The 24,517-nt window shown below is 39.7% G+C and overlaps 2 protein-coding genes and 1 long non-coding RNA gene across 5 annotated transcripts in view; 2 read left to right on the top strand and 1 right to left on the bottom strand.

Moving 5' to 3' along the window:
- The first annotated feature begins 1,756 nt into the window (after positions 1-1,756).
- LOC309715998 (ubiquitin carboxyl-terminal hydrolase 2-like) lies at positions 1,757-9,813 on the top strand. The gene is made up of 12 exons (XM_082549542.1): positions 1,757-2,140; positions 6,491-6,538; positions 6,632-6,755; positions 6,847-6,958; positions 7,039-7,149; positions 7,446-7,510; positions 7,612-7,715; positions 7,883-7,963; positions 8,064-8,142; positions 8,409-8,516; positions 8,607-8,727; positions 8,980-9,813. Exons 1-12 carry the CDS (start codon positions 1,955-1,957, stop codon positions 9,083-9,085), a joined length of 1,245 nt encoding a protein of 414 aa, XP_082405668.1. The 5' UTR covers positions 1,757-1,954; the 3' UTR covers positions 9,086-9,813.
- A 290-nt stretch (positions 9,814-10,103) lies between these two features.
- tlcd3a (TLC domain containing 3A) overlaps positions 10,104-24,517 on the top strand; it is a 75,727-nt gene continuing 61,313 nt past the window's right edge. The window contains exons 1-2 of one of the 2 annotated variants that reach the window (XM_082549429.1): positions 10,104-10,250; positions 23,999-24,114. In XM_082549429.1, coding sequence (XP_082405555.1) covers positions 24,023-24,114 — 92 coding nt within the window. In that variant the 5' untranslated portion in view covers positions 10,104-10,250; positions 23,999-24,022. Of the gene's footprint in view, positions 10,251-18,006; positions 18,103-23,998; positions 24,115-24,517 lie in introns of those variants that run through there. The other variant, XM_082549428.1, reaches the window with a different exon arrangement.
- LOC309716209 lies at positions 18,531-22,350 on the bottom strand. 2 transcript variants are annotated; one of them, XR_014279387.1, is made up of 4 exons: positions 22,232-22,350; positions 21,008-21,103; positions 19,833-20,150; positions 18,531-19,427 (listed from the first exon to the last, which is right to left on the bottom strand). It is a non-coding gene; the product is annotated as an uncharacterized lncRNA (long non-coding RNA). The 2 variants fall into 2 exon arrangements; XR_014279388.1 differs by lacking the exon at positions 22,232-22,350 and adding an exon at positions 21,519-21,660.

Genomic DNA, 24,517 nt, shown 5'->3' with positions numbered 1-24,517 from the left:
TTGTGATCAAGCTCAAACATTACCTTTGTCCACGTGGCCATAAAATGTAAAGCTCCTTCTTATACATTGTGTACTTTGTATAAAAGATATTCACCTCTTAAAACAACAGAAGGTTACAATATGACTTTTATTGTATTTACTTACATACAATGCAATACTTATTGTAACAAAGTAACTTATTAGAGAAAAAGTGTTCAGGTTGTTTACTTACATTAGAGTCAACTGAACATTTGAACTATTATAATTAATATTGTATGTTTTGGACCTTTAATTCAATTCAATTAAATAAAACTTTATTGATCCTGAACGTTGGCCCCGAAAGAAATTGGGTGAAGGCTGTCGACCTTACCCCAGTGCCATCTTACCCTTCCAACCATACATACATTACACAAACATCACATGGGGAAGACGGGGCAGAGAGGTATAACAATGGAAAAAGCACAACATGAGGAAAGACGAGGAGAAAAAAGAACTCCCCCCAGACTGAGCTCCTTACGTATGGATGATAGGTATAGTAAATAAAACCCATAAACACATAAAAACAAGACAACACAAAGAAAAACAAGTTAGGGGGGTTATGACCCTCCAAATAAAATTATGAATTATCTTGCATAAATAGGCTGTTGATTTTCTTCACTCATTTCAGTGATTATCAGCAAAATAGTTGCATTTTTAATCATCTGGGAATTTACCCAGATTTATTTATTTATTTAGACAGAGCTCTCGACCCCTCAATGTTCAGCACAAAGTTACGCCCATGATAGGACAAACTAAGTAGAGAGTAAATACGGTGTTTGTCTCCCAAACACAAACTGGGAGCTGTTTCCACAGGACTGGAGCCTGAAACTCAAGTAACCGCAAGCAAGATGCCAATATGCAAGAAATATGCACTCTTTTTCTAGTCCCTGTAAGAATTTATTAAGAATTGTCATTGAAAGTAAAACTTAAATTAAGCGTCACTTTAAGAATAATGTAAAACAGCTTACTAACAGTAAGCTATTATAGTAAGTTACTATAATGACATACAGCATTAGTATTTAGTGCTCTAAAACTGGTGCAGTTTTGCTATTGAAACTCTGACAAAACCCATGATAATGACGCTCAAAGTGGGTTCTAATAATTGCATTAAAAAAATAGAGATTGTGACACGTGTTTAAAGAAAGAAAGAAACAAACAAAAATGAACTTGCTTGCAGTTTTTAACAGAGCTTAATTTTCATTTTAAGTCATGAAAATGTAATACAGACATCTCCTGTAGAACAAAGACATTAAGTGAGTTACGTTAATTATTGATCGTGAATTGCCCACATGTATGAATGTGAGTGTGACTGGTCGTCTGTCTCTCTGTGTCGCCCTGCGACAGGCTGGCGACCTGTCCAGGATGTACTCCCCCTTTGCCCTACGGTAGCTGAGACAGGCTCCAGCTGATGGATGGATTGATGATCTCCTGTAGTTATGAGGAGCACAAATTTCAACCCATTCCTGTGTACTTCAAGGGAATGTAATTTAGAAAACTTTGCTTTTGTAAGGAGGTAAAATTGTGGATGGCGTCATTAAATATACAAAAGTTGTAAATTTTTTAACGGACTTTGCAATGCTTTACATACTGATTTCCTGAAACAGGTTTTTGAATAAGTGATTTAATCGAAGGTCACAGCTGCTTATTTCACACCTGTCGATGCGCAAAGTAGAGGTAATCAGATTTCCCACAGCACGTAAAGGCAGCACCAGTCATTTCGGAGTGGGAGGGGACGCACGCAGTAAAAACTCCAGCTCACGCGCTCTGATAGTCACAACACAGGAGATCTGCGTGCAGGTGAGATACAGAAGAGACATACTGACTTTGCGCACGCACAGCGGGATCCCACGCGCGTCAACTCAGCATCCATTTACCTACACTTGACTTCGTCTTCAGTGAACGACCTGCGTGTGCGCGATTTGGAGCTGCTATTTGGATGACGCTACAATCTTTCTATCGGACAACGAACATGCCGTCTCTGCGACACTCTTACACCGTGACGGTGCCGGAGGACCCGGCCGCTCTCCCCTGTGACAGACCGGAGATGAGGCGCAGGAGCCACCCGCTGTCCCGGTCCGTGCTGGTGTCCACATTCATGGGTCTGATCATCAACCAGGCCAAGGTGAGTCCAGCACCCCCTGGATCTGTCTCATCTGTGTCAAAGCATCCTCCTTCTGCATGATTTTATTTTGGTGCCTCTCTGAATTTATCAGACTTTCTGAAAATATATAAAGAACTAAAGTTTTTATGCCTTTGTATATAGTCCTAAACTGATTTTCCAGGGGTGTCACCACGATATATGGTCGTGAGGGGGCCTAGGCCCTGACGAGGCTAACGTTTCAGTATATTACTGCACAGGTATTGGGATGAAATTATTAGCAATGATGCATAAAGAGTAAAAATATGATGATAAATGAGGAGAAATGGGATTACAAGAGCAAAATAGACAGCAGATACGTAAGGATCACACAAACTAGATGAATTTGTGAGTGAGGCATAAGGTACACTGACTTAAAGGAGTCAGTTTTAACAGCTCTTGAGCCTTTAGTCATTAAACTTGTAAACCCTGTGAAGAGCCAGAGGATTTGAGGTGGAGGTCTCAGTTTGACCTTTAGCCAGTCATTGGTGTCGAAATGGAGAAGTACTGGGCTGAAAGCGCACACGCACACACAAGCGGGCAGGTGTAGGGGGGGTTAAGGGCTGCTCTAACCCCTGCATCATCATTATTTACTATTCAAGCTGGTTGTGTAATAGGAAGAAAAGCTGTTGATAAGGAATGTCCACTTATCATTTACGCAGGACATTTTGTTCACACGTAGAGCTGCACATGTGGGTCCATGTGGGTCTGCGGTGTTTACCTGAGGTCACAACGTACACACATCCAGTCGTCGCTGATGGGGGATATTATTGGTTTACTCAGAAAGTGCATTTGTCGGTGTTTACACTGTCAATAAGTCTCTAATTAAGTCGCTTTTGAAGGCGTATTTTAATATTTTGGCTTTCAGTGAAATCCCCACCCCTGCCGAACAGATGCCCAAGAAAACCTGGTCAAGACTTTCTTGGTTGTTTTGTTTGTTTGTGATGATGGCATCAGACATATTTAGTTTATGGTCACTTAAAAAAAGCAGAAGATCTGTATATTTTGCAGGACATTTTCTGAATATCTGAAAAGGTGGAAAGAAATCTACAGCCGATTAGTTTATCCGCTGACTGTAGCAGAAATGCCAGCAGCAGTGAATGCCTCTCAAAGTCAGAATTTCTTGGGTTTTCTTTCTTTCTTTCTTTTTGTTTTACTTTAAACATATCAGCATGCTTTAGCTGACTTTAGCCTTCAACTCAAAGTCAAAGTACAGCCAGAGGGAGCTGTTAGCAGGAGCTTATCCGCAGCATCAGGGTGCAGCTTTTCACAGCTGCCTTCAAACATCTGAAACTGGCTGTTCATTAAAAAATAATAATCGGATAACTTATAAATTCCTCTGTTCCTGCTCATTATTTCGTATCCTAAGCACAGTCTAGGGAAAGTAATAGTACTTCTACTTGAGTATTCTGGACTTTTCCCAGCTTTGCTTTTCATGAAGCAAAGATTTATGTTTCTACTGTTTCCAAGGGAGTGGTGTAAGCTGGCACCATGCGTATGCAGGAGGGCTGCCTGCTTCATCACATGTTATATGGCCTTGTGCAGGCATGCAGAGCTGCTTTAGGGCACATTCTTGCGCTTTCTCTCTCTGTCTCTCTGTTTTTCTTTGAAGTCACAAAGACCAGCGTGGCGAGCTCCGGTTCACCTGAACGCATCGCTTCCACCGATTTTTGGACGGGTCGTTTAAATCAAAAGGCGCCCGCTGAGTGTGCCGAGCCCCGCCGGCTGGTGCTCACCGGAGCAGATGGGGGGCCCACACCATATGGTCACCTTCGAATAGTGCACAGAGGAAGAGAAACACAAAGATTTTAGGCAAAGGGGAATTAATCGCTTGTTTAGTCATACTTCTATTTTGAGGGATGGAAACAGTGATCACGAGGCACCAAAGCTCTCAGCTAGAAGTACTTATAATCACAGCGGCACATAAGAGGGAGGAAAGGCGGGAACAATCACATTACTTTGTTCAAATATATTAGACTTGTTAATGTTCAGCATTACTAACTAGTAATCTGATACACTCATTCTGCTCGGCTCAGGTTTCCAAGGTTAAGCACTGCAACGCAGATATAATCCGGTTGTCACGGAAGAATTCCACCGGACGCTATAAAGACAACGTGGAATTTTTCTTGCAAATGTTTGTTTCCAAGGTTCCAAGGTTTCTCAAATGGCCAAAATCCCTCTCTTTCTGCTCGGTTCAGCCAGTTTCTTCCTGTTAAAAGCGAGTTTTTCCTTCCTGCTGTTGCCAAGTGCTTTCTCATAGGGGTCATGTGAGTGTTGGGGTTTTCTCTGTGGTATTTTAGGCTTTTTACCTTACGATATACAATATAAAGCACCTCGAGGGGCAGTTGTTGTGATTTGATGCTATATAAACAATATTGAATTGAACTGCCCATCAGGAGATTTAAAGGGAGCGCTCTGATTATGTAACCACTTACATCCAGATGTAATCCAGAACCCAGGATGCCTGCAACCTGTGCTGCTTTAATATGGATTAAAAATGCACTATTAGAGGATTAATACTTAATGGGCTGCAGAAATGAAATGCATAAATGTAATTAGTGTACTATAGTTGCAACTAGCTTGGTTGTTCTTTGTGGAGACGGCTCTTAAAAACAGACTAGAGTCCCACAAGCTAACCCCAGCATGTCATTTAATTTAAAAAGAAAGAAACCATCAGGCTTTAAGTTCATTTTGGGTCTGATACAAGCTACAAACTAGATTTAAGTGTCAGTCTTTGGCTCTTCCAGGACATTGTTAATACTAAAAATGTGAAATAAATGGATTCCATGCTCTTTAATAAATGTCATCATTGTTTCTTCTGACATGCATGATAGCTGTTAACAGGTTTGTGACCTGTAGCCCGTCCTGCATAAGGGAACATTATAATAAGAGTGTATCATGATGTCGAAGAGCAGCTCGGCACTGTCACGCATCGACGCCTTTGCTGACAGGAGCAGCGTGCAGAAGTACCGTCATCGGGGCGCTGACGGAAACATAGGCGGCACAAAGTTTTACGCACACGCTGACTGTGAACCGAGCAGCAACATCAGCTCTGACTCATGATCTTTGTTTAATTATGTTGCAGATGTTCAGGTTTTTGAGCTGAATGTCTTTTCCACCCTCATACTTTGTGGGGGATAAAAAAATAAAAATAAAAAAGCCATAAAGCATAAAAATGTCATAATCACACATCAGCTGTCTCGCTCTGTAAAAGGATCCTGTCAGCTCATGCACAGCAGACTTTTTTTTTTTTTTGACACCTGCATCACTCCCGGGCCACAGATGATTTACTCCAACCTACGGCGGCACGAGTTATGTCCAAAACTAAACCAGCTGATCCGTGACTTCAGGCAGTGATGTGAAACTTTACACAAACAACTGAAAGCCACGCTGCGCTCCTGCAGACCGGGGGGACTTTTTGTCTCCGGTCAGCGTCACATGCTCACGTTATGTCACCGTTGGCGTGAGCTGGTGGGCTCACCACAGTCACGGGTGCAGGGAGGCGTCCCAGCGAACCGTGGTATCTAATCTAAGCACGTGGAACTCTAGCCGATAGCCACGGCAGACCCGTGCCAGCAATGTGACCGTCATAACGCACACATTGCACGAATGCCATCCTGTCTTTTAAGACTCGTTCACTCTTAAGGAATCTGACAAAGCTGCTGTTCACACAGTGGTTTGATCACACTGATGGTGCATGCAGATCTGTTGGCTTCTTCGGCCTTTGTTTTGTTTGTTTGTTTTTTTAGCAGGTTTGCATTCATTACAATAAAGTGCATTTTGAGTAGGCTGCACTTGTTTTCTCGTAAAAATGGTGACACTTAACCACAGAGCCGAGAAAATAGAGATTTAAAAGTGGCAACAACTGTGTTTTAATCCAAACCATGATCTATTTCAAAACTTAACCGATTAGCCTTTTTATGAGGATAAATAAAATATTAAAAAACAATACAATATGTTTAGGATTCAAACTCAAAGTCAAGCTGACTCTCCCTAATCCTGGTTCTTCCTGTTAAAAGGGAGATTTTCCTTTCTACTGTCGCCAGTGCCTTGAAAGAACAGTTGCTGTTTAACACGTTATAGATGCAATTTATAGAATTTTGACCTGTTGTTACACATGTTGGAAAAAACACTATAATTTTGCATATTCCATTCGATTCCATTTTTGTTGTGCATGGTCAGACTTTCACTGGTTTACTGTCCTTCTCACTACCAAGTGCTTGTGAATAAATGTAGCAGTGCCTCCGATCAGTTGCTCTGTCATTTGAAAAACACATTTACTGTCATGTAAATCTTTAATGTTGACATCTCTCTTTTCTTTTTTTCTGTGAGCAGAACAAGAGTCTTCAGGGCCTGGTGGGTTTGAAGAACCTGGGTAACACTGTAAGTGTCACGTTTTGTCCTTTAAGTGCAAATAACTCTGTTTAGTCTTCACTTTAATAATTACCGGGCCTCTCTGTTTGATGTGATTTGCAGTGCTTCATGAACTCCATCCTCCAGTGTCTGAGTAACACTTTAGAGCTGAGAGATTACTGTCTGAGAAACGGCCACATCACAGACCTCAACAACAACTGCAGGTCAAACACTGCTCTCATCGAAGGTACGATGAGTTATTTTTGCAGATCTTAAATCGAGTTAATTCCCTACCAAGTTGAGATGGTGGTCTGATTTCTGCAATTTGTCTACCTCAGAGTTTGCAAAGCTGACTCAGAGCCTGTGGACCTCTGCAAACAATGAGCCCATCAGTCCCTCTGAATTCAGGAACCAGGTCCAGAGGTGTGCTCCAAAATTCGTTGGCTGCAAGTGAGTTTTCCGCCTTCTTTTAAAGTCAACCTGAAGCCGTGCACATCAGTAAAATCAAGTAAAAACGTCTCCCTCTACAGCCAACAGGATGCTCAGGAATTTCTCCGCTTCTTGTTGGACGGTCTCCATAATGAAGTCAACCGGGTGACGGTCCGCCCTAAAGTGTCCGTCCTGGACTTTGACCACCTCGCGTAAGTGTGGCCTCACACTCAGCCTGTCTGGGTGACTGCTGTATCCCTGATTGGGCTGCAGTGGTCAACATAGCGAGCTTTCATCTATAATTATCGTGTAATTGACATTTTGTGGCCATTGGAGGAGAAACGAACCCCAAAATTGGTGAATTAATATTAACAATAAGTTTACTTATCAATATCTGAGTTGCAAAGGATCTTAAAGAGGCTTTAATTGAAGTTTTTATCACTGGTTTGCAGGTGAACATAACATCGGTTTGACTTTGCTGTTTTGTTTTGTTTTTTTTATTTTACAGGGATGACGAAAAAGGCAGAAGGATGTGGAACATGTACTTGGCGAGAGAGGACAGCAAAGTAGTGGGTGAGTGATTTCTTTATTTTTTAACCCATAGCTGCATAATAATCTTAAATAAGCCTTAAAGGAATATAAATGTTTAACATGGCCCTCCATCCTGCCCATAGATCTGTTTGTGGGGCAGCTGAAAAGCTCTCTGACTTGCACAGCTTGTGGTTTCCGCTCCACTGTGTTTGATCCATTTTGGGACCTCTCGATACCTATTGCACAGGTAAAATGCCTGCTGTGGTCTTGGATTATCGCATTGCATAAGCCACGGATTTAAAAATTATATCCACGTTGTAAATGTAATTTTTGTAGAGGTTACCGATCTTAATCATAAGCGTTAGGCAAGTCTTCACGCAGGGCTTGATTTCTAACACTTGTCTGCCTCCACAGAAGAGTTCAGGCGAAGTGACTCTCAAAGACTGCTTGAGACTCTTTACAAAGGAAGATGTGTTGGATGGAGAGGAGAGACCGGTAAGAGGCAATGCATAAATAACCCAAGTCTCACTTTCCTCTGTAAAGATGATGCAATGTATTGATTACACTGCCTACACCGTGTTCATCTCTTTCTTAGACGTGCACCAAATGCAAAGCCAGACGAAAATGCACCAAGAGGTTCAGCATCCAGAAGTTCCCTCAGGTCCTCGTACTTCGTATCCTTTCCTCACATCTTTGCATTTTAATATTTCCAGAAAGCAGAGAGATTTCAATGATGCCATGTGCGATAAATATATTGAGCATGGAGACTGGCTGCTCACACCCTGGTAATCTCCAGTCACTAGGAAAAAAATGTCCATTTCCTGACCATTGGGCAGGTGTTCCCTGGAAGTTGCTGCCTGTTGCCAGTCGGTTGTAGCTCGCATGATCGATGCAAGCTATCTTTGAACCAGTTTTGATCCTTGACCCAGTGTTCCCTCAGACCTTAAACGATTCTCAGACTCCAACGTCCGAGCCAGCAAGCTCTCCACTTACGTCAACTTCCCTCTTAAAGATCTGGACCTGCGGGAGTTTGCCTCAGAATCCAGCGGTATGTATTTTCCAGAGGAGAGAAGGACAATCAATCTATTTTAGCTTTGCCGCTGTGTTGACTGACAGCTGTGTTGTCTCTTCTCTGCAGAGCGCCCTGTGTATAACCTCTATGCAGTGTCCAACCACAGTGGAAACGCTTTGGGAGGCCACTACACAGCCTACTGCAAAAACCCAGCTCTGGGAGAGTGGTACAGCTACAATGACTCCAGGTATCAGCTCTCGCATCATCGTGTTACTTAGCGTATCATCTTATCAGACTGGCAGAAAGGGTTAAAGTCTAATTAAGCTGTATATACCTGCTGTCACATGAAAGTGACCTAATCTTAATTGCATCAAGCTGACCTCATTACAGCTTTACAGCAAAGTGTGCATGTTTGGAGCCTGGTTCATAATGTGCAAATATTTAACTTTGTGCTAAGCTGCCCTCGCTTCAGTGTTTCCCGTGTGCTCTCTCTGTGCAGGGTGAGCCCGATGTCCTCCAGCCAGGTTCGCAGCAGCAATGCCTACGTCCTCTTCTACGAGCTGGCCACCCCTTCACACAGCAAATACCAGACGTGTCGGCTTTAGGTGCCATCGAGGAGCGATAAGCCGTGCTAAACTCGGACTGATAACAGGGAAGGAAAAACAAAGGAGTCAGACGCTGCCTGCTGGGAGATGGCTCCACCTAGTGGAGAGAGTCCGACCAATGCAAGCTGTGAAAAAGGAGCGCCGAGACGCCAAACGGTGGATGTGAAGGCATATTTACACTGAAGGATTGAAAGCTTCGCTCACTGGCTGGGTTGAAGTGAAACAACAGTGGGAGGAAATGTAAAAAGTGTGAAACTTGCAATACACTGCTTGCAATATGCAAGCATGGTTTGTTTGTTTTTTTCCTTATTTCACTCAAAAAGGACATTTTGAAGCTTCTCTTTTGTCACTTGAGTGCATTTTTTTTCTCTTTTGAATATAGATTATTAGTGTTAAGCATTTATTGTTATTACAGAGACTTGAGAAGCACGCCTCACACACCAAATGCAAGATATAATTTATTCTATTTAATATGATGTCAGAGCTTGAGCGTGCATTATGTGTATATATAATTTAACAAAGCTTTATGGTTTCCCTCTCTGCCAGTGCAGAGGGAACGTCCTATTATATTTTTGTACAGTATTTATCAACAGCGCAGCGAATGTAACTGTACTGTGGAAAAGTCACACCAAGCACATACCAAAGCAGCTTCTTCCAGGAAATGTGACTGACCTAAAGCCTAAGACAGTCCAGCGCCTGTAAATTATTAAAATCCATCACTAACTTGCCCTGCATGTGTGATTTTTATTAATTAACCCTTTATTTTCACACTTCACAGCAGAAATACCGTGTCACGTGCAGCAGACACTTGCTGATCCAGTCGAATAAATTAGAATGAGCTGAATACACAGAAGAGCCCATAGAAAGTCACCAGCAGTGTGTGCTGATTAAGACTTTCTGCAGAACGGTGTACGGTGGCCCTGAGAGGCCAAGCGGACTGCAACATAAGAAAACACCAGCAATAAGGAAAAACACTGCAAAAGCACACAAAACACAACGGAAATGGGAAAAAAACTGTTTTCCACAAGCACAAGGGAAGTGTTTCTGGGGAGACAATAACCCGACGGACCAGTTGCAGAAACCAAAATATGCTAAGAATTGCGCTGGGAGACACTTCAAAGAAGTGGAGGATCTATCGGTTTTGTGAGGAAAGAAAAGATGAAAGGTAAGTGTGTTAGCCTAACTATTAGGCTAAAAGTCCGTCATCAGTATTATATGAATCATGATAAAACACACCTAGCATGTTTTGGGTTCCTGCAACTGGTCCGTCGGGTTATTGTCTCCCCAGAAACACTTCCCTTGTGCTTTTGGAAATCTTTTTTCCTATTTCTCTTTTCTTTTTGTCGTTTTTCTATTTTGATTGTGTTTTGTGTGCTTTTGCAGCGTTTTTCTTATTGCTGGTGTTGTCTTAAGTTTCTGAAGTTGCAGTCCGTTTGGCCTCTCGGGGCCACCGTAGGCAGTGCCTTTGTGTACATCGTACGAGACAAGTGGCTCTTTAGGCCTTACAGCGACCCTGAAGTCAAATTAATGCAATAAATCCATCCATCCAGACAGGGGGTGTCCCAACTCCTGTTAATCAACACTTTCCCTTCCAGAGTATCATTTTGGTCTCACCAGTCACTTGTGATCCACTAATCATCAACTACACCTTCATTCCTTCCAAAGAGGTTTACATATTTGCTCGGCAATCAAAAAGCTGCTGGTTCGCGTCCAGCCAGAGACCTAAATTCTCTCAGGGTTACATCAGGAAGGGCATCTGGCTTAAAAATCTGCCAAAACAAAACATGCAGGGCTGCCTGGTCAGTTGACAAAAGATCAGCTGACAGTAGCACTCAGGTGCTGATGATCAAATGCTCTTTATTAACTGATCAGCAGGTGAGCACTTCTATAAAAGCAGAGGTTTTGCCAGTTTTCCTGGTAACCAGGTGCGTGGTAGCTGTGCACTGCTCATGTTGAATGTTAAAGTTCATAACAGCACAATTAGAAAAAACAAACAAACAAGTGTGTCCTGATGATGTCATCATGTCCTCGAGAGAAATGACCTGGAAGGCACTAGATCTTACTAATATATTGCAAAGCCATCCATTGGGCTGATCTAAACTGTGCCTATTTTTATAGATAACAGCTGTAGAAATGCTGCATTCCCCTGATTATAATGACAGATGGCACTTACACTGTGATGCTCAAAGCTCGCCAAAACATACATTTTATCAAATCATGACCCAGTCACTTAAAGAGATCCTCAAACCTTGATGAAAGTGTTTTGATGTAAGAGTGGAGAACCTTTGAATTTTCTCTTTCAGCAGCTGGGTCATGATTTCTGGAAATAAATGTTATTACCTTTGAGCACCACAAGGTAAGAGGCATTTACTTCCACTGTAATCAAAAGAAGGGGTTTATTTCTGCAGCTGAGTTCCAAAACTCAGGTAAATCTTACTAAAACAATCAAACAGAGGACAGGCCAGAGGAAAATAAGTAAGATTTTCCCTTTAATGTCCCCTTTTTTGCCCGCTTCAGATGCCAAACATGGCAGAAAAATTACTTCAATGCATTTTGTTAAACAATAAAAAAAGAATCAAACTGCATTTCATTTAAACAAACACAGTAAAACAGAGTCTGCAAAGTATTGTTTCTTGTATTTCCCTAAAATAGTAAAGAATCATATTCATTTGCCTTAAGTTTTCTTCATGTTTTTAACCTTTCTCGTACTACTGTGGCACACCTCAAAAAAACCCTGAAACTGACGAAGATTGGAGATATTGATGTTTTTCAGAGTTAATCGTGACACAGTTTCGTACCATTCTGGCTCATTTCATTTTTTAGATATATAAATGATGCTTAATGGTGCAGCTCTAAATTGTATTGCTTGTAGGACAGATTAGTTTGTCTGTGAAGGTTCTCAGTCATCCAGGTCAGCGTAGTCTAAGGAGCTTGGAAAGAAAAGCGTCTGGACTTCTTTAAGTTGTTTGAAGACATTTCACCTCTAATCCGAGAAGCTTCTTCAGTTCTAAGGTCAAACGGCGGAGAATCCCAGATTAGATTAGATTAGATTATGTAAGGAATTGCAGCTTCATAAAGCAAGATGACCTACTTTTCTGAGTGTGCTAGTAGTGTAAAAACACAACATCCTTCTATTTACCATCAACTTTATAAGATATTAATTAATATTAGTAATTTACCCAAAAAAATTCCTCTGTGCTAAATATCAATTAGAGGCTTAAAACTGCAGGGAGAATGACCATTTTCACCCACATTAAAGCCACATTCATCATGTAGGTCTTCCCCCACTAGCTCTGCGCAGTCGTGCAACATTCATTGATGACTAGAAAGAAGTTTATCCAGGAACCTCTGAAGCAACTCTCAAACCTTTAGCGGATACTGTCTCTGCTGTGAAGCAATTAATCTATTCTGTTTAATGGGAACAATACTTTTCATGAAAAAAGGAAAGTATTTTATATTATTAATATTAATATTATTGAATATTTAATTGTTATTTTTAATATATAATCAAACTAACACATCAGTCTAACCGGGATGGGAACCTTTGCTGTATTCACCTCCACCATCCTCTCTTCTTTTCTCCCCCACTTTGACTTAAACTCTTATCCTTGAGCCACTGAGCAGGTTAACGCCTGAAGGAAAAGCTCTCTCTCTGTGTGTGTGTGTGTGTGTGTGTGTGTGTGTGTGTGTGTGTGTGTGTGTGTGTGTGTGTGTGTGATTAGGTTTCAGGGGCTGGGACAGATGATCTGTTTGTGACTGGGCCAGTTTGTGAGGAGCAAAGATAAAGTTATCAGAGCAGGCCTAAGTGTTATCACCACTGCAACACAAACTGAGTTTTAGCACACATGGTCAGAGGGATCAGTGTCTCGTCGTTAGCCTTGAAGACAAGAGCTGTGGGTACATGGGGACTGGTATTTATCAGCTTGTTATAAATTGGATGTGGTCCATTTAATGAAAATAGATGCGATGCAGATTTATTCATTCACTGATCATTATGATCATTAAGCCTTTTCAACTTTGTCCTGCTGATTGTTTCAGGTAGTGCTTTGAGCTAGTTTGGGCTTTTATGAAAGGGTGAAAGTGCTTCACTGTTAAGGACAGGGATACTCCTGATTTAGTGCATGAGAAAAAATGAGCTTCATGGTGAAATGAGAGTAAATGTTTCATGCTGATTGTTTTTGATCAAACCCTTGATGATGATTCCTGTCTATGTGATTAAACTGAAGCCTTTTTACAGACTTTAAAAATAAAAGAGGTGTTTGATATGGGTCTAAAACATCTGGGTAAAGTCTAAACTAACAATATTGAAGAACGGTGATACATAACCTGTTAATAAAAATAGATTTATCTGATGTGTAAATGCTAATTAATGAAGAAGAATCTATGAGAAGACTAGTTTGGGTTGTATCTAAAATGCATGTTGAGGCTTTAGATAAGGCGCGCCAAACTCTTCTTACATTGTGAGCAATATTCAGTCCCCTTTGAGCTTAAGCATGGCAGACCCATATGCAACTACTGCCCAATTAAATACCTCAAATGGACATCGGATCCCTGATATTTCTTATGAATTTTCAAGAAGACCCCTCAGTTTTTCTACATTATAATGAAAAGTTTCTGCAGTAAATCAAAGAAAATTGTCAGAACGGCTCCTTAAAGTGTAAAATTACTCATGAAAAAAGTACCGGCATCTCTTTACTGTGATTTTATCAAATAATTAAAAACAAAAATGTTTGTTAATTTTCAGAAAATGTTCTATTTTTAACCCACTGTGAAAACAACACAGAAGTACACTCATGACCATGTAAAACTGTTTAGTTGCTCATTATCGCAAATATCTAATCAGCTGTGCAAGCCATGCATTTAGGAATAAAGACATGGTCACGATGGCCCGGAGTTCAAATTGAGCAATGGTGAAGAAAGATGATTTTTAAAAAATATATACAAAATATCCAGTCAGCAGCAGTTCTCTGTTCTCGTAAATGTCTTGTTATTACCAGAGAAGAAGCAGCAGAAGACCACACCAGGCGCCACAAGGAATCTGAGTATACAATTCACACAAGTTCACCAAAATTAGACAATAGAAATTAAGAAAAATGTCGGGGGTCATTGTCAGTTGGACATTCTGTCACATCCCCACGAAGAGGTCTAGAGGTGTGAGTTTGGGGACCGGTGTTTATTTGTGTGTTTATTTCTACTGTATCTGGTACAATCTCCCCAGTTATTGACATTGATATCACGGCAAAATGTCTAATAGACACACTGATCTCTCCAAAGTGTGAAATGGACACACACAGTATCAGTAGGGGGAGATAATATACAGTATTTAAAGCCAAGAAGTCAACAGTGACCAAGGATATGAAGTACATTCCAGGGTCCTTCAATGCCAGAAACGGTTAAGTTAGTTGGCTAATATGTATTTACATGTAAATGTGTTATTAATGTCTCTTTAAAGGCTGTCCTTTGATCCTTTTATCATTTTAATGTCGGCTTGAAATAAAAGATCTCCCTCTGCTGGTACTGTAGAGTAGTGCTAGCCTGATATTAGCAAGTTGAAAAAACAGGATCTTTTCTGTTACTATTTTAATGGAATAATAACAAGAAAAACATCTCTATTTCTGTCATTTACTGTATATCTATTACTACTATGGATCATGTCCTTGTAGAACTGCAGAAAACACTGTTTAAAGTCCATAATTTATTCCCTCCTCATTTGCAGTTTTCACATTTTCCAAAGCCAACCAGTGGACCAAACTGGACCCTTTCACAGGCCAGTTTTGGCTGCCCCAGTCCATATGTTTGCAACCTTGGTTTAGATGGAGGATCAAAACGAGAAAAATAAATAATTATAAATCAACCCTTACAGATCTACTTGATGATATGCCAGTGACATCTGTGGGAACGATGATTTTCTTTGGTTGTTTGGTTATTTATAAAATTTGAGAGGCTGCTTGTCAGAAAAACGAGCCCATAATATAACACAACATTACATAAGCCCATAGTCAGTAAAAAATGTCCTTTCCACTTTCATACACACACAGGCAGGACACTCCCCTCCCCCATGCACACGCAGTTCCTTTGGCGCCCATGCTCACCATATGGGCTGATCACACAGCTCAGGGTATTAACAGCTATTTGCCTGCATGGGGAGAAATGTTGTTTTAGATGTTGTTACCAAGCACTCCCAGTGTTGACACTTCCATAGCAAATGACCATACCATAAAATGATGAAGCTGTCACCTGGGCTAAAGTCCACTTTACAATGCAGACCTCACACTGTGGGAGTTTGGCCCACCGGTCACCTCAACTTATATCAAGACCATTGCTTTAGATTAAGCAGCTTTCATCAGTGTCTACTTTGGGGTCAGCTTATAAGTAATGTTTATAATGACCTTATTGTAAGTAATTCTTTAACAATAAATAACCCTTTGAATGTTGAATATTAACTTCACATTAAGTGTTCAAAGTGGTAGTGGGAGCACTATCTGACCCCAGTGCTAGTTAAAGTTCTACTAACTTTATGTTGAAACGTGAAACGATCTCCAGTTTGGTTTTACCAGAACATATCCGTAGCTGATTATAAGCTGTGATATGGACGATCTGCACTTGGTGCGCAGAGGTAAAATGAGTAAATCTAGCAGAGAGGATTATCATGTTGACTTTTTAAAGCTGAAACTGTATCACTACAGTCCATGACTCTGAGGCTGAGTCAAGATCTCAATAAAAATACTGAGCAGCTGTAAATGATGACTCTCCCTTTGCTGCATTAAACATTTAGCAGTTGGTGAATAAAATAACTGTGTTTTTACTTTGTACTCTCGTCCTCTCTGTCTTTTGAGACTAGCTAAAGGCAACTATTCTTGCTTGAATAGTACCTCACTGTCCTGAAAGTTCGTGCTGAATTTGGAAAAAGCAGATTTGCTTAAATCTTAGGGAGCCGAGAGGAACACTAGAAACAGTTAAATATTGCTTGGCTTTCTTTTGTTAGCTGGCCTAAAAACCCCAGCTTGAGATAATGGGCATAGCGATGGTAGTCATTATTAACGTTCTCTTTTAATCTGTTTCAGGCAGTGTACACACTCGTGTGGTTTTTTATGTGACTCTTCTTCCTCGCAAAATGATCCCTATGAGTGACACCCAGTCCAATTCAGAGACATTATCCGATAATGGTAGTGATAAAATATCTATAAGGAATATAAAAATATGATTGTAAACTAGAACACACAAAAACTGCAGGGGTAATGCTCCACAAAATCGTTAACCTGGCACATAGAGCAGTAAAATAAACATTCTAATTGAAATTACCTTTATTGCCGAATGAGCACTCAGTGCTGCTGCTTATTTTTGAAGTGATGTATGGTTCACATTAGAGCTCTAAAACTTTACACTGGATACACTGAAACATTAAAAGTTACAGTCCAGCAACCTATTCAGCTTTAATTTGATGTTATAATGACCGCACCTTTGGCCACATCCACCTCCAGTTTGTGCTGTTGTAACTTTACAGCTTGACATCATTTGTGAAGTTAGTAAGGTAGGGTTAATAACTTGCACACATGAGTCACCCTGCAGAGGATGTGGGTCACACTTAAAACCTGCTGTAAAATGATGAACTGGTGAAAAGTGGCTCCTCCAGATGATTTTAAACTAAAGCTCTGAACATAACCTGCTCCAGTTTTGCTTTCAGCAGAAGTTATCATGGTGACTTTAAGCCTGACATAACTCACCAACTTATTTATGTCTTGTACACCACTAAATTAAACCAAATTAATTTAAGGTGATTTTAAATGACCTGGTGGTAGTAACTTAACTTTTGCCTTCCCTGTTTGTTAGCCTCAGACAGACAGTGATGTCGTTCCTGTATTTTACTGGGCTATTTCACATGAGGATTGGTGTGTCTATATGTGCGTGCGTTTGTATTCCTAGTGTGTGCGACCATCATAGTTTGTACTGCTATCTATCTTATCCAGGACAGTATCCTGGTTAAATAAATGTTAAGTAAATAAAATAAAATCTGCTGAGTTAGTTTTTATGTCCTCAGTTGACTGTAGGGAAAATTCAAACATGTTAAAAACCTGTTTTATTCAAAAAGTCTTTTTTTAAATTAGTGTTTGTGTAGATTAAATAAACAGAATTTTTTCCTTATTTTAGTGCTGTTAGCGTTAATTTTTTTTAAATGACGTTAACAGTTAACGTGGGACTGCGCGGCACTAACGCGTTAACAAGCTAACCGCGCTAACGCCGTGCAGCCCCACGCACGGGGCGGTTCCGCATTAACTCGCTAACTGAGATTTGCCGCATTAATGTGGTTATGCCGTTAACTTCTTTTTAACGAGATTAACGCTGACAGCACCAATTTAATTGCATAATTTTCTAGGCTGTATTTCACCCGTTTCCAGCCTTTTTGCTAATGTTTATCTGAGAAAGTACTGGTATTAACAGTACCCACTGACTATCTTCCTTAGGGTGACCTAGGGTGACCATATTTTGATTTCCAAAAAGAGGACACTTGGCCCAGTCATGAAGAACTTTAATGATACTGTTTGCTTAAAGAAAATGTTAACATATTTAAACGATGCCTTCTCTGTGCGGTTAATGAATGTTGAAATAAAAAATGTCATATGGGCTTTTTCAAGTAAACAAGTGCTAAAAATTAACTTAAAAACCCCTCAAATTAAATAATGGTACAGAAATAAGGCCTCATCTGTATAATTTTTTTTTTTTTTTTACCAGTACTGGGACTTTACGAGGAAATTTCTTTTGCAGTTGATCTGAAATGCTTCACTTGCGCTTTGGCATCTTTTAAACATCATCAGCGCGCCGTCTGTCCCGTCTGTGAGCGCAGAACAACCACTCACGAAACAGCAGCTTGGGATGATGTCACACATATGGGTAGGCCTATAGAAAAACCCGGACATTTTCATCGATCTCAAAACTCCTCCCAGATGGCCCGGACAGAACGTGAAAAGTGGACATGTCCAGGGAAAAGAGGACAGTTGGTCACCCTACCATAACCATGAGTATGGCATCAACCGTTTCACACCAAAGTTTTGGGCACATAATTGTCATAGTTGGCATTTTGGATTTACTTCAAGTACAGTTTGATTACTTTTAGTTTTCTTTTCTTCTTGTAGATTTTCACAAAAAAGTTCTACATTTGCTGGTCGCTAGCTAACACTATAGTGTTAGCTAACACTAGAACATTATATATTTCATGTCAGTTTCATTGTTTTTTGTGTTTGACTGTATTTGTTATATGTCAAAGATTAAATTCTTTTTCATCAAGCTAGCATGAGCTGGGCAAGTGTCTCAGAGACAAAACTGCATAAAACCAAACAATGCAAGACCCAGATTATTGAGGAAACGCTAGGTGTTTGAAAGCTTGCAAAAAACTTAGCTAGTCCCAAACAAAACATTATTTTCTCAATCTGTTTTCACTGATAGACTGTTGTTCTCAATCCTAACCATCATTGTACCATAAAGTGAAGCACCAAGCCTATGGGTGGAAAAGTCATAAACTCATAAATTAAGCAAATAACTCAGCTACTAAAGGAAGTATGTGTATAAATCAATAGCCTAGATGGCTCAAGCAACACTTTTATTTGACAGCTATAGAAAGCATATTATATTTTTATATTTATTTATTAATTTACAACATAGTGATTGCAAAGCTTTTCACTAGGAAATTACAGTATTTGAGCAAAATGCCAAATTAATCTTAAGAAAATGTTATCAATAAAATTTAATTATTTAGCTTAAAGGAAATATCGGTATTCACTTACAACGATTTTTTACCTTTATAAATGAACACAAAAGCTTATGTATTCTTGTTTCTATACAAAAAACCTTTTTTATAGTTAAACAGTCTACCCTTTATATTGAAACAAAACATCAAATGTGAAGGACATTAGGAAGATTAACTCAAAATTAAATACATTTAACCGACTAGATGAGTAGTATCTGTCAATAAGATAAACATATCAAATAAAATATGAATACATTTCATACTATTATGTAAATGTTTTGATCAGCTAAGGATTATTTTCTGGCCATCAGTCAAGCAATCAAAATAGCAAAGTGGTGAAACAGACATTATTATGTCTTCCTCTTGGCCCATGAGATCATAATCTTGAATATACATATACTATACATATATCAGTTTATTCCTTCTTGAGCCATTCAGACATTTAGGCCTTACTCTATCCACTCAGCATGGTCAGGATTAAGTCTGATCTCAGGATAGGACATGTTTCATCTGACGATCTACATCCACTTCGATCCTTATTGTGCAACAGCTGGTCTTAGATCTTCCCTGTGTACTTCAATAAACCAAAGATACCACCACCTGCAATAAAAATGGAATAACTATTATTCATTTATTAATGTCTCGCAAAACAAATATGAGTCCAAGACTAGTCGAGAAATTACTGATTAAATACTCAAAATTGTGAAACACTGTAACAAAAGTCTCAATTATTATTTTCTATCATGTCATTTATCTTAGAGAACCAATTTCTTTCCTAAGAATATTGTAATCCTTTACAACTATCACTAATACATTTTCATAATTTTCACAACTTATTTCCTTCTATATTTGCATATTTTCGTGCCAATAGGCTCCTGTATCTGTAAATAATATTCTCGGTTGCTATGGCTCATCCCCAGTGCCATCCTGGTTAATGAATAACAGATAATATGTGATAGAGGAAGCAGAAATGATGGTAAATTCATGCTCGTGTGTAGTACTGACCGACTGCTCCCACACCGGCAATGGAGCCGATGGTGATGCCCGCTATAGCGCCCGGTGAAAGCCCTGAATTGGATTCCTGAACAATCTCAGTTGTAGGAACTGATTCAGTAGAATTAGTTATAATGGTGGGGATAATGGTGGTGGTGTTGGATGCGGCGTCTGTGGTCGTACTGGATGGGCTGTCTGTGGTCGTGCTTAATGGTCTGTCTGTGGTCGTGCTGGATGGTCTGTCTGTGGTCGTGCTGGATGCGTTAGTTGAGGCAGTGGTATTTGGTGCGATGCTAGTTGATGTAATGTTCTGTCCTCCACACAGAAATACTGACAGGAAGATCAAAAAGGGTTAAAAGGCAAGATCATACAAAGGTTTCCCAAAAGGTTAACAAACCTCTGTTCCTGTGATGCTCACAGAAACTAGTCACAACTTCTGCCTTAACACATGTTTTCTTTTAAACAAAACATTTTCTAAAATTTATTAAAAATGTTTCCAGATTAAAGATCTCAAATTTCAGCCGTTGACATTTATTGTCCAATATCAAGATAATGGAGTTCAGTACTTACTTACAGCTTTGCATTCTTAATGGGAGAATGTCATAGATAATAAACTCAACCTTTGCTCTAATGACGCTATTGAAACAACCCCCCCCCCCCCCCCCCCCCCCCCCGAAGGCCTAACCCTTTCAAGAATTTCAACATTTCCTACTCTGTCTACATGGCCTCCCATCAACCTTCCCTTTGATTACCGGGAAATGCTTTAACTTTGGTCCACCACCATTAAAATTCACTACGATGGTACGCTACAACTATGATTAGATTCTATGCTAACACCATGAAACAGATCATCCTTCACACAAAAAATGAAAGGTCAGTCTAGATATAGATGTGGCCGAAATTAACCATAAAAACTTTTTCTTTTAAACTTTAAAAAAAAATCATAAACTATGAATTAAACAAAGTTATTTGATGTATATATGCCGAATATTTCAGTCAGCTTCCATTTGAGGGCAAAGTGGCCAGAGATGTTTTTAAGATAATCTTGTTGTGATGCTTTGTGTGTGAATAACAGTTAATTAATAATCTTTAGTTATTCTCTTCACACTCTCTTTAAAAAAAGGTTTTGTCTTCCCTTTTCTAAAAGGATCTTTTTTAAAGGTTTATGTATTGTAATTTTTTTTTACCTGTGGTAAGAAGGCAAAAAGCCGATAGAACAAGACTCAGCTTCATTGTGCTTTGAAATAAATTGACGTAGTCAAAGAGACTCCTCAGGTCAAAAGCTGCATGAAAAACATAAAAGCACAAACATGACGGTGAGTTAATTTCTCTAAAATCTCTCACTTGCAGACAGAAAATCATGAATCCTGAATTTATCATGTGAGACAGATAAGAGTAACTTCAATCAAACTCAGTCATCAATAATATGTGGGTATAATGTATTATACAAGGCAAAAATAATAAAAAATATATTTTTAAATAAATGCCAATTGAGCCTAAATGAATTTCCATGTCATGGCTCGATATCACCAAGAAATCACTGATTTGTAAATACAGTTATAAAAAACACAAAAACTCTCAAGCGAGTATTTGTGGTCACATCAACGGTAATAAGAGTATTTACCCCGATGCCACAGCAGTCTATGAATGAATCCAAAAGATTTAAGAAAACCTCAAGAGAAAAACCGACTTACTCACCTGAGAGGGTGTCACTGATGCCTTGCTTCCCTTCTGCCTCCCATCGGATATATTCAGACAGCTACTTTTATGACCCTGTTATCACCCACCCAGTCATTTCCAGCCCTCCCACATATACTAGCATGTTACCAGAGGTCAATGGAGGATAGTGTTGCAACATGTACAGGATTATCAATACTTTCCAAGGAGATGTAATTGGTGTGCGCTTCCTGTGTGATAGTAAAGCTAAGGTGCTAGGAGTGTGGGCAGGCAAAGCAGTATAGGCCAGCTTATGACGTTTTAGTCCTGTCTGTGTTTTTAACTTCACCTGAGTGTCTTAAACCGTCAGAAAAGTGAATAATATGTGGTATGAATGCAGCCAAGCCCTTTATAGAAGAAAGTAGTTGTGAGGATGTCAGATAATCTATAATGTAATAAAGCAAGTGGCAACATCAAAAACAGGCTATCTTTAAGAGAAGGGAAGGTCATCTGAAAGGCACCTGTTGTGGCCGAACTCCTTTTTTTCTCTCACAGGCAAGAACGGAATTACATAATCATGTTACAAATTAATCTGGTATTGATAGTTTCCATACAATTTTCCTATTAGTACTCGATAATCATTAACTTTTCCCTCGATTTTGCCTCGTGTTGTATCTGCTTTACTATGTATTTTTGAGGAAAACTTGCAAAAAAAGAGGGAGCCATAGCAACCGTTTCTACAGAGTTACACTTACCTGAAAATGTTCAGCACGTCACATACGAGGTCTTTACGTTATTTTTACTTGCTTCTTCACCTTATCTTTGAGGCACTTGCTAGCAGTGGTGGCTGGAAAGACTAAATACAGAGGCTACAGAGCTGGGTAAATCGTGGTCACTGCCTCCTGTTTGCTCAGCTTGGCGAGCTGTCCAGCCAACTGTTTCTGAAAACACACCGTCACTATAGCACAGCAGGACGTCCTTAACACAATTTGGCGTGAAAGAGTCAAAGCTGCCAGTGTTTTTTCCCCCCACAGTGACTAGCAACTGTACAACAAATGCAAAACAAATGCAGCGATGGGAGAGTTTCACTTTTTCTGAGCCGGTGAAAAAGGCCCACTGTTGATGATCATGTGTGAACCTTAAAAGTTTACTACATTCTAGAGAGCAATATGTCAAGTGTACTCTTGAAATTTTTGATATTCTTGAATTTCCAGTTTTCTTGGAAAGTTTTGAAAAGTTATGCAAGCAAATCGGGGATCAGAATGAGCTAGAAATGCAATTTAAGTGACTTTCAATGTAGCATGGCTACTGAAAAGTTTAGGCTTTGTAGTAAACGGTCTAAAAAGGAGGAAATATACAGTGAGAATCAGTTCTTCTTGTTGGTGTTGTATGCAGAGGCATCTCTGAAGGCACAATGCAGATGGGGAGATGTGATGGCCCACTATGCCCTGCTTTCCTTCTCATCTGCAGGTACCGATGATACTGGCAACACCTGGGCCCAGTGTGTCAGAGCAAGATATATGTTTTTTAAATGGGGGAAAAGGAAAGAGGAAAAAAGGAAATCTAGTTTTAAATGCTGCTCGGCTACATGAGCCAAGAGCTTCCTCAGCAGATCTGTGCTCTCTTCTCAGTTGTATGTCATCTGCTATTATTGGATTGGGTTTAAGCAGCGCAAGCGTGCTAGCAAGACAAACCATTAAGTGCTTTAATGCACCGCAAGTAGAATTTATAAATGGTTTCTGCATCTCACTGTGAGCCACAGAAGTGATTTGCTGGAGGGATAACCTGGGTTTGACTTTTGCCGAGGCCTCTTGTTTTTGTTCTTTAACAAAACAGTCGAGGAAAAAGAGAGAAAAGAAGAAAAAAAAAGAAATTGGTGTGTGTTTCCAGAATGATATTCACACATGAGGCTTCTTTGTATTTTCAAGTCTTTAAAGTGAGCAGTGGATATTCATTTCAGCTCATTGTTGACTGAAAGTTTGGACGCTCAAAAGCCCAAAGGGGTGAACAAGTAGGTGGACAAGAAACTCTAACAGGCTCCGTGATCCATATCACCCAAGAGCCAAGAAACTAAACAAACAAATAAATGAAATGACCAGAAAAGTAATTTCTTACATTTTTTGTTTGAGTGTAAACACGATTCATCCAAATATCAGTGCAGAAATTCACAAACAAATGTAACAAATGGGCTTGTTTAGCAAATGAAAGAAGAAAAAAGTGCAGAGAGGTTAAACTGACCTGTATTTGAAAGAAGCCACCAACTAAGAATTATTTTGTTAAACAAAAACAGGATGAAACTAATTGGCATCGAAGTGATTAGGAATGTTTAGCAAGATAATATGCATATTGAGGATTCAAATGGAGGCTGTAGCAACTTTGGCTGCCTCACTTCAAATCTAATATTTGACGCTTTAAAGCATTTTGAGAATCAGTTCTTATATAGCACTTTTTTACTCAACCTAAACGCCTCATTTACCTGAACCATTTTTTCTATGCTCAAGTGCTTTCTAACATTCCTGCAGATATCTTGCCCAAGGATATTTGGCATGCAGACTGAAGCAACCAGGGATCAAACCACCAACCTTCCAATTAGAAGACTACCTGGTCTGCCTCCTGATGCACAGCCACCCCCAGTGAGGTAAAGGTATCTATATAATGATTTAAAACTATCGGGACTACCGAGTCTGTACGCTGATGACAGCAGCTGCTCGAAAAGATCGAATAACATAAAAGCTGTGTAAACAAAAGTGCCACTTCAGTTCTAACTCGATGACCTCTGACCTGAGGAGAATGTGTAATAAAAATATAACTTTGTAGTTGAAAAATAATGCGACATGATGAAATAAGTCACTAGAATAAAGGTGTTAAATTGTACTGTCTATAAACTCGCCAAGCAAAAGCAATTATTTAAAAAAGCAAATGTCTGAGAAAGAATCCTTGTGGAACCCCTGAGAGAAAATTAGTTTTCATTAAACATGAAAACTATGATGTGGGATGTGTGAATATTAACCCCATCTTCTAGTCAGTTTCATTATTATGCA

Source organism: Aulonocara stuartgranti, assembly GCF_965226115.1.
Source record: "Aulonocara stuartgranti genome assembly, chromosome: 10".
NCBI classification, from domain to species: Eukaryota; Metazoa; Chordata; class Actinopteri; order Cichliformes; family Cichlidae; genus Aulonocara; species Aulonocara stuartgranti.
This window is presented reverse-complemented; position numbering and strand designations above follow the sequence as displayed.